Genomic DNA, 19286 nt, shown 5'->3' with positions numbered 1-19286 from the left:
GTGGAGCTGTACACAATGAGAAAACAAGTCAGTCGTCACTACAAAACTTTTATTGAGAATAGAAGCAGGTATTTAGACAAAAACAAGACAAAATGGTCACTTCCTGTCAACACAATAAAAGCTTACACGTGAAGAACCACGGGAAGGCCATTAAGTGATTTATTTTGAGAGGCATGACGGAAACATGCACAAAGTAAAAGGGCGTCGGACCTTATACTTGACACAGGAAGTGCTTTAACAGCTCACTTCCTGTTTGCGGTTCACCTTTCTATTCATGGCTGCCACCAGAGGGAGCTCTCCCGCTGTCACAATGATTTAAAGGAGGCGAATATGTAGTAAGAAGTCACACGCGTTCCCCTCCTAGTATCAAAACATTGTGAATATTTTGAATGAGTTTGTTACCGCCTCGTGTTCTGTGCGGACAACTCCGACATGGCCGCCAGTCTTAAGGTACACTTGGTGTCTCGTCACGCCTTCACGTTCCGAACCCAAACAGCCCACTAACTTCCCTGCTAACAGACGCTCATCCGCTGGCATCTTCGAGATGAGGTGAGAGGTCACGGGGTCGATGGGAAGTCAGGAGAAAGGCACGTCCCATCTCTGCGTGGCGGCGCTCAGCTCACACGGGCTGATGACCAGCATGCGGGACGAGTCCAGCCCGTCCAGCGCCATAGCAGAGTCCAGGCAGAAACGAGACGCCTGGTGCTCCAGGTGAGTGCCAGACTTTTGCCAACGCTGAGGGACACACCGACAATTACACGCCACGCCACACATACTTCCTGTGTGGGTCGAGCCATAGTGTCCAAACAAAATTATGATTTTAATTTTGAGATTATTAAAAACACACTAAATTGAATTGAAATAAGCCAACCTTGATTTAGGATTTTTAAAGTAATATTGTACATTTCTTTTTACAGTAGACAATCTGCCAATTGTTTTTGCACATTAACATAGATTTAGACAAACTTTATTGATCCACAAGAGAAATTGTTCCACACACTAAGTAGCTCAGTTTCAAAGGATGGAAAGGATAATGCAGGTATTAAGTAGACAAATAATGTACCATAGTCGAAATATAACATATATGTCATATTTACATATTATATATACAGTATATAATATATACTGCTATATTGTATTTTTATATAATATATAACAAATCCCAATTACCACAATATTACAGTATATGTAACAGCTGCAGCAAAAAAAAAGGGCAGCATAAAATAGGCCATCTGTATATAAAGCTACTGCTTTCCCCAATACCACGTATTTTTACTTTTAGTTTAAAACTTTTTAAAATATAATTTTTAAAAACGAAATTATATATAAATATAGAATTTAAAAAAAACTAAGATAAAATGAAAACACAAATCCTGCAAATTTGCATATGTGACCACAAGATGGCGGCATGCTCAGTGAGATAGGAAGTGTAGTGTGTGTGCGTGTGTGTGTGTGTGTGTGTGTGTGTGGGTGTGTGTGTGTGTGTTTGTGTGTATGCATGTGAGCATTGTTCATAGCTGGAAAACAAGGCATCAGATTAGATCAGACATGAAAAGTGGTTTTTAACCAGCTGTGTGTGTGTGTGTGTGTGCGTGCGTGTGCGTGTGTGCGTTTGTTGTTGGTGGTCCAGATAAAACTAAACGAAGCAAACAGAATCAGAGCATGCCATGTTCAATCATGTGACACAACATCTGCGAGCATGTATCTTTTCATCAGTTAACACGCGACGGCCATGTTTTTTAATGTTGTAGAGCCTTTGAAGCGTATCGCTGTGTTGTATTTCGATGTGGATAACATTGTTCCGGCCTCGTGCTCGACACAGCGCTCACCACATTGGGTTTTATTAAGATGGCGAGATATCCGAAAGCGAGTGAATTCAGTGTTTCTGGCTGCAGTTCGCATCCCAGCATGCACTGCTGTCACTATGATGGTCTTTCCCACAACAGCACATACACTAAAATATCATCTTGACTTGTCGACATCGCCATATTTGCTGCTTACCACAGCACGGCTTTCAGACAGGGCTTCCTCTAGTGGAGACATGCAGTATGATTAGTTTAGTAATGGATAACACAGAGGACAGGGCTTGCCTTGACTGACTTCAGGCGCATCAGCTGTAAAAAGTGATGTTTTGTTTTTGAAATGTTTGAGGCGGGGTACACCCTGGACAAGTCGCCACCTCATCGCAGGGCCAACACGTGTGCAGCTGAGATAGGCTCCAGCACCCCCCTGGACCCCGTAAAGGACAAGCGGTAGAAAATGGATGGATGGATGAACTGAAAGTCAAAGGTCAATGATATAATATTAAAAACAAATATTTAAAAAATAATGCAAATAATAATAATGATCGTAATAATATGCATTCTATAGAGCTAAATGCACATTTATTGTGTTTTCTGACACTAGTTGGGCCTCTGGTGGAGGAAAGGAATGTTACCAGATGCTTAGAGTGCATGACGTTGCCTATTCATATATGAATGTGTGTGCGTGTGTGTGGCAAGCGCGCTGGCAGCATCTGTGCTTGTTTTCGTTCTTAGCGCTGACATGTTGTCTTCCTCTGTGGATCGTCGTCCTTCTCACACGTCAAAGACTGACTCAAGGATCAAATGATGCACCTTACCAGCGCTTACACACACAGACACAGACACACACACACACGCACATGTTTCATCTAGTCACACACATTTGGGATGAAGAAGTCAACCAGGATTAGCAGACAGACACAGACACACACACACACACACACACACACACACACTGAACAGTTGGTGAGGTGTAATGAGCTCATTTTTAGCCGCCTGCCTCTTGACAGTGACTTGGCCCCGCCCCTTCAAAATCTCCAGACGCCCGCCACCCTCACCTACTTCATGCTAGTGTGCCCCCTCCCTCCCTCTCTCTCAGGTGATTTATGACTTGTCAGATTGGTTTCTGCTGCAGGGAGTTCTGGGACGCCGTCAAGGTGCCCACTGGTCAGGTAATGACAAGTGTGTGTGTGTGTGTGTGTGTGTGTGTGTGTGTATAAGAACCTGCCTAGCACACATATGTGTGTGTGTGTATGCATAATGACCATCTCTGTACAAATTCATATTTACATTAATTAACATTTGCATGAATTAATTTTTGGTCATGTGATATATGATAGTGGCTGGCCTTTGGTTATGCAACACTTGTGTGTGTGTGAGTGTGTGTGTGTGTGTGTGTGTGTGTGTGCGCGCGCGCGTGCGTGTGCATGTGCAAACCTGCTTGCCGTCGGCCATGTTGCAGGGCAGCAGCAGCAGTTGTGAGGCGGGGAAGGTGGTGGTGACGGATACACAGTGGTGTTGTTGTCGTATCTGCTGGCCTGGTGTGTACATCCACTCCTGCAGGAAGAACACTTATCACTTTGGGACCACAAACATGCATCCTGAAGGGTGAACGACCACAATGTACCCCATTGAACATTTTGCTCATAATGATAAATACATGCTCTTAAAGGAGCTTAATTGTAAATGAATTGTTAGCATGTTGTTAATTGCTCCAGTAAGATGACATCTTCACTTCGCCGCTAACGAGGGCGTTGATTTATTGACGCCACGTGTTCATTGATGCTTGCGGGCGTGAATGATCTGTTTCTGTCTTTATCATAACGGAGGCTGTCGTGTTTCTGCGTCGTTATCGCGCCATCAAGCACACCACGCATGCTGTTTTCTTTTTCACAGTTTCTTTTTATATGACTTCTTTATATTCTTGTGGAGGACTTTGGCACACTTTTTTCAGTATACATACCTTCAGGGGTCCTGATATTGCAGTTTTAACTATTGGCTGATACAAAGCCGATACGATATCAGCATAAATAATACATACTTTTTATTTATTCTTTTAGAGTACAATATTAGAAAAGGCTTAATCAAGTGATATTGTGTTGGGCTCTACATGCTGGTTGTTGAATCTTATTTGCAAGTATGCATTCATGTCCGAGATGTGTTGCTGTAGTCAGGAAGTAGTCTTTGCCATTAAGTAGAATGTGTCAGTCTTGTCTTTTGTTGAGTCTTACAAAGTATTTATACACTAAGTATTGTACTTATTACACACCAGCTGTTTGATTGTAATGCACATCTCAGTTGTAGTTTTCATTACAAATGTGGGAGGTGTTGAAATTGCCATGTAAAATCACTAATGCTTATTAGTAGCATGTACTATATATGGCAAATGCAATGCAAATTAGAATCGAGCTAGCACATTTGTTTTATGTACATTTTTTTATGTTTGAATGTCACAGAGAAGTTATTTTGTATAGCATGTAAGTTATATTGATGAACTTCATTGGTTTGTTCAGTTTTACAGTGTTGTTAAGTGAAACTCTCAAAATGCTCTTGAATGGAGACGACCTGTTATCGGTCTGCTAAGTTATCGGTCTGCTAAGCTAGCAAGAAAAGACTTTAGCTGGCACGAACAGACTGCTTGTATTGGAGTTCCTTTAGCAGACGTTTCAGATGCAAGCTGATATAATCAGTTTTTCTGCTGGTATGAAGATCATAGAATAATAGATTTGATACATTACTGCGGCGAAAAGTATATGATCAATATATGCTAAACTCTTAGCTTTGTGTCAAAATTGGCAAAGCAGATTACTGTTATACTTAATAAAGAATTGGTTTAATGTTTACAATAAACTCCTGTTTCAGCACGTCTCTAATCACGTCAACACGAGCAAACAACCTGGACCAACAACGTAGCTGCAGTACCCTTTTTAACCAAATGAGTGAGCTTGCTGGTGTCTAGCCTACCTGGTTAGGGGCATGGACCCCGTCTGGATTCACACAGGGCGCCAACATGAGCACCGGCACCTCCTGGCCGTCCACGCTACGAGACTCCAAGCAGTTGTGCCTCTGTCGGATCAGCCCGGACTGCGAGTCAGAATCGTCAGGGACTCTGATGGAGGAAGCAGAAGCTATAGTAATTAGCGACTTTTTGTGCACCTGTAAAATATATGTACACCAGGTGGACACTTCTGGGCTGGAGGTGGAAAGAAACCTGTTCCTGTGTGAAAGCACACATGGCCTTTCTGGATCTTAGCCTGTTAATTAGCATGAGGAGATTAGCAAAGGGAGTTAATTAAGTCCATCAAGATGTGGTCTACAAAGACACGATGGCGGCCGCTCACAACTTATTACTGCAAACTTTTTCCTCTGATAAACTTTGATGTTCAAGTAGAGCGCTCAAGGCCATGGGCGCTAATTCAATCTGCTATCTTGCCGCCTTTTAATAAGCTGTAAAAGGTTATTCTTCGTTTAGAGGGTCGGCGTCCCCCGAGAGCTCGCCTGTTAATTCCATTGTGGGGGCTTCATGTGAATGTGTGTGTGTGTGTGTGTGTGTGTGTGTGTGGGTGTGTGCGCGTGTGTGAGGACACTTCAGTGCATGCTTTTTTGATACTTAATGAGATGCACCAGCAACACAGTTGAAGAAACAAGACTGGGACTGACTTGAGTTCTGGGTAGACATGGTCCAGGTACCACTTGAAAGATTTGCATTTGAGCTTGCGTCTCAGCTCCACGCGTCCTCGGATGCTGCTGACAAAAACACTTTGATGAGCGACACGGTGGTCTCCCTCTACAAGAAGCAGCACACACAGCAAAATGGCGGCGTGCGATGTGTTTAAATGTCAGCGTGTTGCCTGCTGCTGGCTGATAAAAACAAAGTGACATTTTAAGATGGTTGAGGAGGACGTGGGTGGGGCCTGAGACAACCTGCAAACAGGACAGCTGATGATGACGATGATGTCAGTATCAGGAAGGATGTGATGATGCTCAGGAACTTCACTCAATCTCTCAGGACTTGGCTCTGAGGATCTGGATTTAAGTGTTTAGTTCTCAAGGTCTAGGTTTAAAAACGTAATTCTACGGATCTGGATTTAGGGACTTGGTTCTTAGGGCTTTGAAATAAAGAATTTGGATCAAAATACCTGGAATAAAAGATTCAAGTAACTGTTTCCAAGGATCTGGCTAAACAGACTTTGTTTCTCGAGAGCTGGATTCAAATACTTGATTTAAAGATCTAGAATTAAGGACTTAATTTTCAGGGCTAAAAAGACCTAGATTGGATTCAAGGATCTATTTCAAAGGATCTGGATTGAAGATATTGCTTTTTTAATATTTTTGTTTGAGGACTTGGTTCTAAAGATAGGGATTGAAAGACTTTATTCTAAAGATCTGGATTGACGGCTTTACTTCTTAAAGTTTGAAGTCAAGTATTTGGCTCAAAGGACCTGGATTGGATTCAATGATCTATTTTAAAGGATCTGGATTGAAAGTGTTAGTTTTTAATATTTTGGTTTGAGGACTTGGTTCTGGAGATCTGGATTAAAACAATGATTCTGAGTATCTGAATTGACTGATTTAGTTTGAAAGTAATGATTTGGCTCAGAGGACCTAGATTGCATTCAAGGATCTATTTCAAAGGATCTAAATCGAAGGACTTGGTTCTCAAGATTTTAGTTTAAGGACTTGGTCTTAGAGAGCTGGATTGAAAGACTTAATTCAAAGGATCTGGATGACAAATTTAATTTTTAGGATTTGAAATTAGGATAGGATAAGATTTTAAGAAGACTTTATTGTTGTGTTTTTAGTGTTTTTCCTGCTTTCTCCTCTTGTCTACACCTGTGCTTCTAGTGATTTGTCCTCGGCGAGGGGCGGACCTTGATGCACACCTGCTCACAATTAGCACTCCGGTATATAGGCACGTCACGGTCAGCTTGGCCTCGCCGGTTATTGTCTCCTGCACCTCCCACGTGCATGTGCCTGCTTCGTTTCATCAGTCCCGGTATGTTGCCACTCCTTATTCCTGTAATCCCTCACCTCTTTGTGCTTGCTCCCTAGCCCCCCCTGAGGTAAAGAGGATTTTTGTGTTGGACTTATTGCTGTGTTCAGTGCGCCCTGGCCTACCTCCCTGCCGACCACTGTGGAACCTGTTTTTGTTGATTATTCATGGTGTGCATTTTTTGCCCCATCGCCTTTTGTTGCAATTGTTGGACTTATTAAATATTCCCCTTTTATTATTCAACATTGCCTCTCGTCTCTGCATCCTGGGATCACCGTGATCAAATCCTAACATAATAACCGGCCACATCATGAATCCCGCAGAGACCGAACCGGTCAGAAGAACTCTACGCCAACAGGAAGAACAGTTTAGCCTGCTTGGGGCTTGTGTCAACGCCATGGCGGAACGCCAAGACTCTCGCCTAAATGCCCTGGAGACACAACTGGGAAGTGTACTCACCGCGCTGCAGGCAATGACTTCTCCCTCGGCCGACCCAGCAGTCCAACTGCGCCATCTTCGTCCCGCAGATAATCCGCTGCCTAACGACATCCCTCCTGCTGCTTGTCCTCCACTCTCCAAGCCCGAGCGATTCTCCGGCGAATCAGGTGACGTGCGATCCTTCCTCACCCAGTGTGAGATTTTTTTTGAACTGCTACCAACATCTTTTTACTCCGAAAGAGCTCGTGTGGCTTTTGTCATGTCCCATATGAGTGGCAGGGCTTCCTCCTGGGCCACCGCGGAATGGGGGCGTCAATCTCCCGTGTGTGCTTCATACGCCGCGTTCGCCAAAGCCATGAAGAACATTTTCCAGCGCGAAAGGCCAGGACGTGAGGCAGCTCGGTCATTACTTTGTCTGCAGCAAGGACAGCGGAGCGTCACGGACTTCGCCATGGAATTCCGAAGGCTTGCGGCTGATAGTGGATGGCCCACTTCCGCATTGGTGGACGTCTTTTCCCTCGGTCTGGCTGACCAAGCCCGGAAGCAGATGATCCCGCTTAAAACTCCCGACAACCTTGATGAGCTCGTCGCTCTGGCGGTGGAGATTGAAAATCGCCTTGTTGACTGGGAAAAGGAGAGACTCCGCACTTCAACACATAATGGGAGTGGCCATGGAGCGCGTCAAACTGCATTCGCGCCGATACCCAGTGTCGATACCCCGCCGATATCATACAAAGAGAAGACAATGCAGCTCGGAGGAAATCGTCTCGCTCCAGCTGAGAGAGATCGTCGCCTTCGTCTCCAGCTGTGTTTATATTGCGGCAAGGCTGAGCATCGCATCACCCACTGTCCTCTTCGTCCTGCCCGCCGCCGCATCCAAGCGTCACCTCCTCGCCGCATCCAAGCATCACCTCCTCACCGTCTCCAAACGTCACTTCCTCGCCGCATCCAAGCGTCACCTCCTCGCCGCATCCAAGCGTCACCTCCTCGCCGCATCCAAGCGTCACCTCCTCCAGCGACCGACCCTGCTCCTCTACTGCCATCTACAGGTCAGACATTATCTAGGCTTCAACTCACGGGCATACTTACCTGGGATAAGGACCAGAGATTGGACATTAGGGCGCTCATTGACTCAGGTTGTGATGACAATTTTATTGATGAGTCTGTTGTTAAACATTTTTCTATACCCGTTGCTAAATTACCCAGACCTAGAGTGGTCCGATCCCTCGACGGAGGCCACCTGGCGAGCGTCACCCATCAAACTCAGCCGTTATCTCTCAAATTATCTGGTAACCATTTTGAGTCAATCAATTTTCTTATCATTCCCTCTCGTTCGGCTCCTGTTGTGCTCGGGCTTACCTGGCTAGCAAAACATAATCCCCATATTGACTGGGTCAAGACCACTATCATTAACTGGGGTCTTTTTTGTCATACGCACTGTCTGCGGTCCGCATGCCCTCGCACTGTTCCCACACGCGTCGTAACCCAGGAGGTCATTGATTTATCGGTTGTGCCAACTGCTTACCACAACCTTAAAGAAGTCTTTAGCAAGGACCGCGCGTTGTCGCTACCTCCACACCGTCCCTATGATTGTTGCATTAATCTCCTCCCTGGTGCCACACTCCCTTCATCCCGTCTTTATAACATTTCAAAACATGAAAGAGATGCACTAGAGGAATATATCACCACTTCGCTCGCTTCTGGTCTCATCCGTCCCTCCAACTCTCCTCTAGCCGCCGTTTTTTTCTTTGTGGAAAAGAAAGATAAGACACTCCGCCCCTGCATCGATTACCGAGCCCTCAATAATATTACTGTTAAAAATAAGTATCCTCTTCCGCTTCTCGACTCAGCTTTCAACCCACTACACGCTGCTAGACATTTCACCAAGTTGGACCTCCGCAATGCTTACCACTTAGTCAGAATTAAGCAAGGGGATGAATGGAAAACTGCATTTAACACACCACTAGGACACTTTGAATACCTGGTCATGCCTTTCGGCCTCACCAATGCTCCTGCCGTTTTTCAGGCCCTCATCAATGATGTCCTGCGTGACATGCTCGACCGCTTCGTGGTAGTTTACCTGGATGATATCCTCGTTTTCTCGCCGACCCCTGAACTTCACATTCAGCACGTCCGCTTAGTTCTCCAACGCCTTCTCGAGAATCGTCTGTATGTCAAGGCTGAGAAATGTGTTTTTCATTTCAAGTCTGTTCCTTTTTTGGGTTTTATTGTTGAGAGGGGTCAACTCCGAGCAGATCCAGCGAAGATCCAGGCGGTGGTTGATTGGCCCACACCCACGTCTAGAAAGCACCTCCAAAGGTTTTTAGGTTTCTCAAATTTTTATCGTCGTTTTATCCGTAATTTTAGTAGAGTAGCTGAACCATTAACGAGACTGACTTCCACTAAGCTCCCCTTTTTATGGACCTCAGAGACTCAGTCTGCTTTTGATAAACTCAAGTCTTCGTTCACCTCTGCACCGGTTCTTGTCCACCCTAACATTTCCTCTCAATTTTTTGTCGAGGTTGACGCATCTGACTCCGGCGTGGGGGCTGTTCTCTCCCAGCGCTCCACCTCCGACCACAGGCTGCACCCCTGTGCCTTCTTCTCACGCCGCCTGACACCAGCAGAACGCAATTATGATATCGGCAATAGAGAGCTACTTGCCGTGGTGTTGGCGCTGCAAGAATGGAGGCACTGGCTGGAGGGCTCGGAGACCCCTTTTGTGGTATTCACAGACCATAAGAATCTGGCCTACATTCGAACTGCTCGACGGCTCAATCCCAGACAAGCAAGGTGGGCATTATTCCTAGCCAGATTCAATTTCACCATGACCTTCCGCCCCGGCTCCCAGAATGGTAAGCCAGACGCCCTGTCGAGGATGCACTCCTGCCCCGAGGAAGAGGTCAAGACCGAGATGATCATTCCGCCATCACAAGTGCTGGGAGCGTTGCAGTGGGACATTGAAGGCCGTGTTAAGGAGGGACTCAAGAACGTCCCCTCTCCTAAGAACTGCCCTCAGGGACGTTTGTTTGTGATCCCAGAGCTCCGTCCAGAAGTGCTGAACTGGTCCCACAGTTCCAAGGTCGCCTGCCACCCAGGCATTACCCGTACCATTTTCCTCCTGTCCCAGCGCTTTTGGTGGCCAACCTTCAGGGCCGACACCAGGGAATTCGTATCCGCCTGTGCCACTTGTGCCCGTAATAAGGCCTCACACCGGGCACCAGCTGGTCTTCTGCGCCCACTCCCCATCCCCTCCCGCCCGTGGTCACATGTGGCGTTGGACTTCATCACAGGACTTCCACCATCCAAGGGCAACACTGTGATATTGACTTTGGTGGACCGCTTCTCCAAGATGGCCCATTTCGTAGCCCTTGCCAAATTGCCCTCTGCACTTGAAACGGCAGAACTGATCGTACACCATGTTTTCCGGCTGCATGGTATCCCGGTGGATGTGGTGTCGGATAGAGGGCCACAATTCTCGTCTGCAGTTTGGAGGGCATTCTGCAAATCATTAGGAGCATCGCCAAGCCTCTCTTCAGGATACCACCCGCAGACAAACGGTCAGACTGAGCGCACCAATCAAGATCTGGAGGCCGCCATCCGCTGCGTCTGTCACCAGCAACCAGCCTCCTGGGCGTTCAATCTACCATGGATCGAGTATGCCCATAATACACTCATCAGCTCTGCTACAGGCATGTCACCCTTTCACTCTGCCTACGGTTACCAACCTCCCATTTTTCCTTCTCTGGAATCCGAGGTCACTGTCCCTTCTGTGGCTGCCCACCTGCATCGTGCACATCAAGCCTGGCGCAATACCCGGTCTGCACTACTACGCACCTCAGAACGCAACCAGCGCCTCGCTAACCGCCACCGCAGCACAGCACCAGACTACAGGCCCGGTCAGATGGTGTGGTTGTCGTCCCGTGATCTACCTCTCCAAGTGGACTCCAAGAAACTCCAGCCACGATTTATTGGACCCTATCCCATTGAGCGAATCATTAATCCCTCCGCCGTGCATCTACGCCTTCCCGAATCCTTGAGGATACATCCCTCATTCCATGTCTCTTTAATCAAGCCCGTTTCCACCAGTCCCTTGAGTCCTCCAGAGGTGCCTCCTCCACCTCCCAGACTTATTGATGGCCATCCCGCGTTCTCAGTCAAGGCTATTCTCGATGTGAGGAGAAGGGGCAGGGGTTTCCAGTATCTGGTCGACTGGGAGGGCTACGGCCCCGAGGACCGATCATGGGTCCCACGTTCACTTATTCTAGACCCCTCACTGTTAACTACCTTTTATGATCACTTTCCGGAGAAACCAGGTAAGCCGCCAGGTGGCGTCCATTAAGGGGGGGGGGGGTACTGTTGTGTTTTTAGTGTTTTTCCTGCTTTCTCCTCTTGTCTACACCTGTGCTTCTAGTGATTTGTCCTCGGCGAGGGGCGGACCTTGATGCACACCTGCTCACAATTAGCACTCCGGTATATAGGCACGTCACGGTCAGCTTGGCCTCGCCGGTTATTGTCTCCTGCACCTCCCAAGTGCATGTGCCTGCTTCGTTTCATCAGTCCCGGTATGTTGCCACTCCTTATTCCTGTAATCCCTCACCTCTTTGTGCTTGCTCCCTAGCCCCCCCTGAGGTAAAGAGGATTTTTGTGTTGGACTTATTGCTGTGTTCAGTGCGCCCTGGCCTACCTCCCTGCCGACCACTGTGGAACCTGTTTTTGTTGATTATTCATGGTGTGCATTTTTTGCCCCATCGCCTTTTGTTGCAATTGTTGGACTTATTAAATATTCCCCTTTTATTATTCAACATTGCCTCTCGTCTCTGCATCCTGGGATCACCGTGATCAAATCCTAACATTTATTTATCCCACAATGTGTAAATTATGTGGTTGCAGTGCAGATACAAGTCCACAAAAATTAAGGTATCCATCCATTTTCTACCGCTTATCCCTTTTGGGGTCGCTGGAGCCTATCTCAGCTACAATCGGGCGGAAGGCACCTCATCGCAGGGCCAACACAAATAGACAGACATCATTCCCACTCGTAAATAATAAAAACACATGAAAACAAGAGGTAAACATCAAAACACACAAAGGACATAATTCAAAAAGCTCAGAGATGATACAACCACCTGTCAGTTCAGCGGCATCATTTCTACATACAGCTACAAAAGTAAAACGCAACAAAAAAACAAAAATCAGCAATAAATGATACAAAAGCACCACTTCAACACCCACATACACTCTGGTGACCTCTGCGGTGTTCCACACCATCGTCTTCTGGCGAGAGGTGGCAGCAGGGCCAGAGACAGGAAGAGACCCAACAAAGCAACCAAGAGAGCCGACTCTGTCCGAGACTGCCCACTAGGTCTCGGCCAATGTCCAGTACACCTACGAGAATCTTTCCAAGGAAACCGAAGCGTCTGATACATGCTCATTTAGCCAGGGCTCTGTGAATCTCGTCAATTCCAACACTATGCGCTAGCTCGGCAGCTCCGTCTCTTCATCCGCATCTCCTCTTGTCTCTTCACGAGGACTCCGGTGTGGCAGAGAGCCAGCAGCTGGTCTTCCATGCAAACATGGCCATAGCCAAAAGGCCCACCCAGGAAGATCCAAATGTTCACAAAAAAAGCACCAAAAGAACTGCAGAAGTCACAAAAGTGCCACCCTTTATTGTGCAATCCCAAAAGAGCCCAAACCAAAAGGCAAACAACACAAGAAACAAGAGGGAAACATTAAGAACACAAAAAGAGGACACACAAGAGAACAGATCTCCTGCAACCTGCAGCAACTACAGCGTCGCCATTTAGGAAAATACTATTTTAAATTAAAAAAAAAATTAAATCAAGGGCTTGGTTCTAAGGATTTGTCTATTAGGATTTGGTTTTGAGGACTCCGAAAAAACGAGGCTTCTAAAACTCAATTTCTCGGATCTGTCGGTATAAACATGGACTAAAGATTTTTTAGGACTTATTTGCAATTGCGTGTGTGTGTGTGTGTGTGTGTGTGTGAGTGCATGCAGGTGTATGTGTGTTCTTACTCTCCGTATGATTTTCCTCGCGCAGCAGGCCGAGCCGAGTAGTAGAAGAGGCGAAAGTCGTCCATCCACACTTCGGCTGTGCGACGTGTGTTCCTGACATACACACACACACACACACACACACACACACACACACACACACACACACACACACACACACACACGCACACACATGCACACACGCACACAAGCACACCAGTAATGTGTAACTAAATGTGCCAACGTAAAACAAATGTAATGTGACCCAAAATGTGTTCTCAGGGTCAGAGGTCAGGCAGAGATGTACTTGATATAGGTGTTGGCGTTGCCCTCAGGGAAGACGTACGGATGTTTCTTCCTAAAGACGTGACCCACTCGACTGCACGGAATGATCTCCAAGCTTCCTCCGCACTGCCACACCCGGAAGGAGATCTCTATTTGAGATATGTCAGATGATATATATATATATATATATATATATATATATATATATATATATATATATATATAATGTGTATATGTATATATGTATATGTATATATATATGCATATACACAAATACATACACATATATACCGTATTTTTCGGAGTATAAGTCGCTCCGGAGTATAAGTCGCACCGGCCGAAAATGCATATTAAAGAAGAAAAAAAAACATATATAAGTCGCACAGGAGTATAAGTCGCATTTTTGGGGAAAGAATAGACATTTGAAAGGCAATTTAAAATAAATAAAGAATAGTGAACAACAGGCTGAATAAGTGTACGCCATATGACGCACAAATAACCAACTGAGAACGTGCCTGGTATGTTAACGTAACATATTATGGTAAGAGTCATTCAAATTACTATAACATATAGAACATGCTATACGTTTACCAAACAATCTGTCACTCCTAATCGCTAAATCGGATGAAATCTTATACGTCTAGTCTCTTACGTGAATGAGCTAAATAATATTATTTGATATTTTACGGTAATGTGTTAATAATTTCACACATAAGTCGCACCCTCGGCCAAACTATGAAAAAAACTGCGACTTATAGTCCGAAAAATACGGTACATATGTAAATACACACGTTTATATATATATATATATATATATATATATATATATATATATATATATATATACATACATATATATATACATACATATGTATATATGTTCATATATATATATATATATATATATATATATATATATATATATATATATATATACACAGATATTAGGGGTGTGGGAAAAAATTTATTCGAATTCGAATCGCGATTCTCACATTCTGCGATTCAGAATCGATTCTCATTTAAAAAAAATCTTTTTTTTATTTTTTTTATTTAAAAAAAAAAATCTATTTTTTTAATTAATCAATCCAACAAAACAATACACAGCAATACCATACCAATGCAATCAAATTCCAAAACCAAACCCGACCCAGCAACACTCAGAACTGCAATAAACAGAGCAATTGAGAGGAGACACAAACACGACACAGAACAAACCAAAAGTAGTGAAACAAAAATGAATATCATCAACAACAGTATCAATATTAGTTACAATTTCAACATAGCAGTGACAATTATAAAAAAAAAAAAAAAAGAACAATAGTGTCACAGTGGCTTACACTTGCATCGCATCTCATAAGCTTGACAACACACTGTGTCCAATATTTTCACAAAGATAAAATAAGTCATATTTTTGGTTCATTTAATAGTTAAAACAAATTTACATTATTGCAATCAGTTGATAAAACATTGTCCTTTACAATTATAAAAGCTTTTTACAAAAATCTACTACTCTGCTTGCATGTCAGCAGACTGGGGTAGAACCTGCTGAAATCCTATGTATTGAATGAATAGAGAATCGTTTTGAATCGGGAAAAAAATCGTTTTTGAATCGAGAATCGTGTTGAATTGAAAAAAAAAATCGATTTTGAATCGAATCGTGACCCCAAGAATCGATATTGAATCGAATCGTGGGACACCCAAAGATTCACAGCCCTAACACATATATAGATATATATGTATACATATATATATATATATATATATATATATATATATAAATATATATCTATATATCTATATATATATATATATATATATATATATATATATATATATATATATATATACACACAATTATTTATATACAGTATATATATAAACATGAATAGAATATTATTTGACTATTCATTACTTTTTTTCACCACCACAAAGTTGCGACGGTCACATGACTCACCAAAGTTCTCTCCGCCCCAGATGTCCATGGCTGTGTCATACTTGCCCAAGTGATCGAACCACGAGCTGTCAATCACAAAGAGGCCGCCGGCGATGATGGGCGTCCTGCCAAGCGGGCATCATCATCATCTTAATCATCATCATCTTTAAAGTGTCTTTGTGAGGATGTACCTCAGAGGATGCAGAATTGTAAGTGGTCACATGACACCAACACTTATTCATGCGCCACACGACAACAACCTCACAAGTGTGGTGACTCAGTTCCACCCCCGCAGGTGACACATTGACTGACACAATGTCCACAGACCCCATACACACACATACACTCACACACGCACACACATGTACATACACACACACACATGCTGTCCAAATGTGATGGTTCTAAAAAATGTAGTTCAATTAAATTTCACAGATGTACCAAAGTGGGCACTATAGCATTTAAAGGAGCCACAAAAAAAGTGGCCATAAATGGTACTGCAATCACGGTCAAAATTCTGTAGTCCCCTGCCTCTCTCCCTAACTGAGGTTGTCAGATACGCAGCCGAATCCAGCTCGATCGACTGGGCGATTCCAAGGAACTTCAAACTTCCACTGCCTTTTACTTGGGGTTGAGGTGCTGGGACCGTAATAGCTGAATAGACAAGCGTTTTGTCAATAACAAATCTCTAACCAACACATTTTACACAGAAATTAGGCTATTTTCAGGAAGAAGTACATCATGCCTGCGTACAATATCACAACAAATGGCATTCATATGGTAATTGTCAGTACTATCAGAAAACAAAGACTAAAATGAACTACAACCAACACGAGCAATGCTTATACTGGGGAAAATAAGTAGAGCATGCTTAGCAGCCTAATGTATGCGCAAAACTAAAGGAGACATTTTACCAAGGTATGTCTATAGCAGAGCTGGGGAAATATTTTGACTCGGGGCCCACATTGAGAGAAAAAAAGTGTCTGGGCGGCCAATGTGTATGTGTGTATAAATGATATATACACATTTTGCTGTAAAAATCTGATGTACAGTATGTATGTCTGGGTCCTTTTTTTTCAGCAACACTAATACCAAAAGTCACAATGTCCGATAGAGTTCTAAAAAAGTTAAGACAGACCACCTCAAAAAAACGGAATGGAATTTTACAGTTTTTTACTGAATGGGACACCCAAAATGTACATGAAAATAAAGAAAGTGGGATTTACAATATTAACTATGAACAATAAAACACTGAATATTAACAACATATGAATAAGCGGTAGAAAATGGATGGATGGATGGATGAACATTGCTCCTCTTTTACTTCTCAGACCAAGCAAAACACACAAAAAAGAAAAAGAAAAAAAGCAACATAAGGTACAGCAAAGTGTAATAAACACCTACAATATAATTTTTTATCACATAAAAATCTGCATCCGCATCTCTTTCTGACACACGTGTTTCGGGCTGGCTGTTCTGAAAACAAACCCCGCCCACTCTGCTCTGTTCCTGGTCTGAGCTGCTGTGACGTAGATTACCGTAATAACTCCAATAACACCCAAAAGCACAGATTTCAACCATTGAAATTATTTCTATAGTTCAAGACTTACGGTCATTTATAAACAGCACTGCACATCATAATAGCAATTTTGATGTTAAAGGTCTAAAAAAGTATGTTCGGTACAACGTTCGGCGGGCCGTATTGAAAATATCAACGGGCCGCATGTGGCCCGCGGGCCGTATTTTGCCTAGGTCTGGCCTATAGGCTACTGTTTCAAATTTTCAGATTGCCATATACAGTAACTTGGTACATGTAGCCCACAATATGCAAAAACGAATGAGAAATTATTTTATCATGTGATTTAGCTGTCTCCATACGTTCATACGTTTCACATTGCCATGATGACAGCCGTGCTAATGTTGGAACCTATTTCCTCAGCGTATCAGCATATAGAGAACGAAATAGGCATTGATGCTACCCATATCCACATCCACACGGTGTTATTTGTCGAAAATATATAAAAAAAAGAAAAAAAAATCTCCTCCGCCTTTAATCGTCTCCATCTTTCAAAGCATCCCGATACAAATCCTTGTTTTGTTCCTGGCTTTGTCATGAATAAGTTGAGAATCGTAACAAGGCATTTTAGATTTACTAAGGTCTGACATGTTTAGTAACTTTACCAGTGGCAGTAGCTCGACTAAGATGGCGGTGCGTAAGTAGCATCCTGGATGTGACACACTCACAGACTTTCTAATTGGTCAAACGTAAAAGGGCGGGACATCGAAATGAAAACCATAACAAGATTTCGGGGATGTAAATCTAATTTTTAAATGAGCTGAACTACTGTTATCAGTTATAGAGGTATTTGAAAAGAACATGATTTATTAATGCTTAATTAATATGGCTCCTTTAACAGTTAATTAAATAAAATGTCGAACTGTGTGGTAATTGCACATTTCCTTGTCCCGCCTTTTCTGGTACGCTGCTGCTCTGTATCAACTACACCATGGGTGTCAAACTCTGGCCCGCGGGCCAAATTTGGCCCGCCGTGTTATTTCACTTGGCCCTTGAGGCGATATCAAATTAACACTAAAGCTGGCCCGCAGATCCTCCCAGGATTCTTCCAAACGCCAGCCAGCCAGCCAGCCAGCCAGACAGCCCAACGAGTGCTGGTCCAGTCACATAACATGTGCGGCTTCTGCACGCACACACATTAGAATGCAACGCATACTTCATCAACAGTGATACAGGTTACACTGAGGGTAGCCGAATAACAAACTTTAGTGTGGATTCACAGTGTTCACTCACACTGTGAATCCACACCAAACCAGAACCCTTTGCAGCACTAACTCTTCCGGGACGCTACAAGGTGTGTGGGGTGGGGGGTTTGGTGGTAGCGGGGGTGTATTTTGTAGCGTCCCTGAAGAGTTAGTGCTGCAAAGGATTCTGGGTATTTGTTCTGTTGTTTTTATGTTGTGTTACGGTGCAGATGTTCTCCCGAAATGTGTTTGTAATTCTAGTTTGGTGTGGATTCACAGTGTGGCGTATATTTCTAACAGTGTTAAAGTTTTTTATACTGCCACCCTCAGTGTAACCTGTATTGCTGTTGATGAAGTATGCGTTGCATTCGCTCGTGTGTGCGTTAGTGATGGGATCGGCAGTTCTTTTGACTGTACTGAATCACTAGAATCAGTTCCTTAAATTGAGTCGTTCAAAAAATTTGTTCACCAAATCCCCCCCAACCCCCCCCAAAAAAAAATAGGAGGAGGGGGGGCGTGCATAGTACAGTACAGTGCAGACATTCGCGGGAGAAGCAGCAAATAGGGTGAACGTGAGTCCCTACACAGCTCTGTGCATGCAGTACACCAGGCAGTGAGTGACTGACACAGCGCCACAGTCAGCACAGTCCAGTACGTGAACCTGAATCACTTCTGCAGCAGCAGTTCTGTGTGCAGGTTGGCGAATCATGAGTCAGTCAGTAACAGCTTCCCCAGCGGCAGATCTCGGTGTGTGTCAGTTCGCGAACAACACAAGCCCTCAGCACCCAATGAACGACTCGCACAGTGAATGAACGAGAGCCTCAATGTGACGTCCTCCTCCGCGACACAGTCAGTTCTCTGTGTCAGTAGGTTCGCGAGTACTGATTCTGTCGTTCACTGAGTGATTCATGTCGTTAATCCGCGGTGAACGAATCGTTTGCCCAGTCCCTCCCCCCGCCCCCATGATGAGTAGCCGGCTGTGTCGTTCGCCGACGTCGAGGGTTCAGTGAGACACAGAATGCGCCAGTTCCACTCATACCGGCATGGTCGCGGCGGAGC

General features: G+C 44.2%; 1 protein-coding gene across 6 annotated transcripts in view; it reads right to left on the bottom strand.

Moving 5' to 3' along the window:
- Positions 1–39: 39 nt before the first annotated feature.
- Positions 40–19286, bottom strand: part of galnt14 (UDP-N-acetyl-alpha-D-galactosamine:polypeptide N-acetylgalactosaminyltransferase 14 (GalNAc-T14)) — a 191905-nt gene continuing 172658 nt past the window's right edge. For 3 of the 6 annotated variants that reach the window (XM_061929190.1, XM_061929194.1, XM_061929195.1), the window contains 7 exons: positions 15489–15592; positions 13557–13683; positions 13271–13363; positions 5463–5549; positions 4767–4911; positions 3240–3359; positions 40–735 (listed from right to left, as the gene is read on the bottom strand). In XM_061929190.1, coding sequence (XP_061785174.1) covers positions 577–735; positions 3240–3359; positions 4767–4911; positions 5463–5549; positions 13271–13363; positions 13557–13683; positions 15489–15592 — 835 coding nt within the window. In that variant the 3' untranslated portion in view covers positions 40–576. Of the gene's footprint in view, positions 2277–3239; positions 3360–4766; positions 4912–5462; positions 5550–13270; positions 13364–13556; positions 13684–15488; positions 15593–19286 lie in introns of all 6 variants that reach the window. The other 3 variants (XR_009811593.1, XM_061929191.1, XM_061929193.1) reach the window with 3 other exon arrangements.

Source organism: Nerophis lumbriciformis, linkage group LG34 (genome assembly GCF_033978685.3).
Source record: "Nerophis lumbriciformis linkage group LG34, RoL_Nlum_v2.1, whole genome shotgun sequence".
In the NCBI taxonomy this organism is placed as follows: Eukaryota; Metazoa; Chordata; class Actinopteri; order Syngnathiformes; family Syngnathidae; genus Nerophis; species Nerophis lumbriciformis.
Note: the sequence above shows the minus strand (reverse complement) of the source record. Positions and strands in the feature narration are given on the sequence as shown.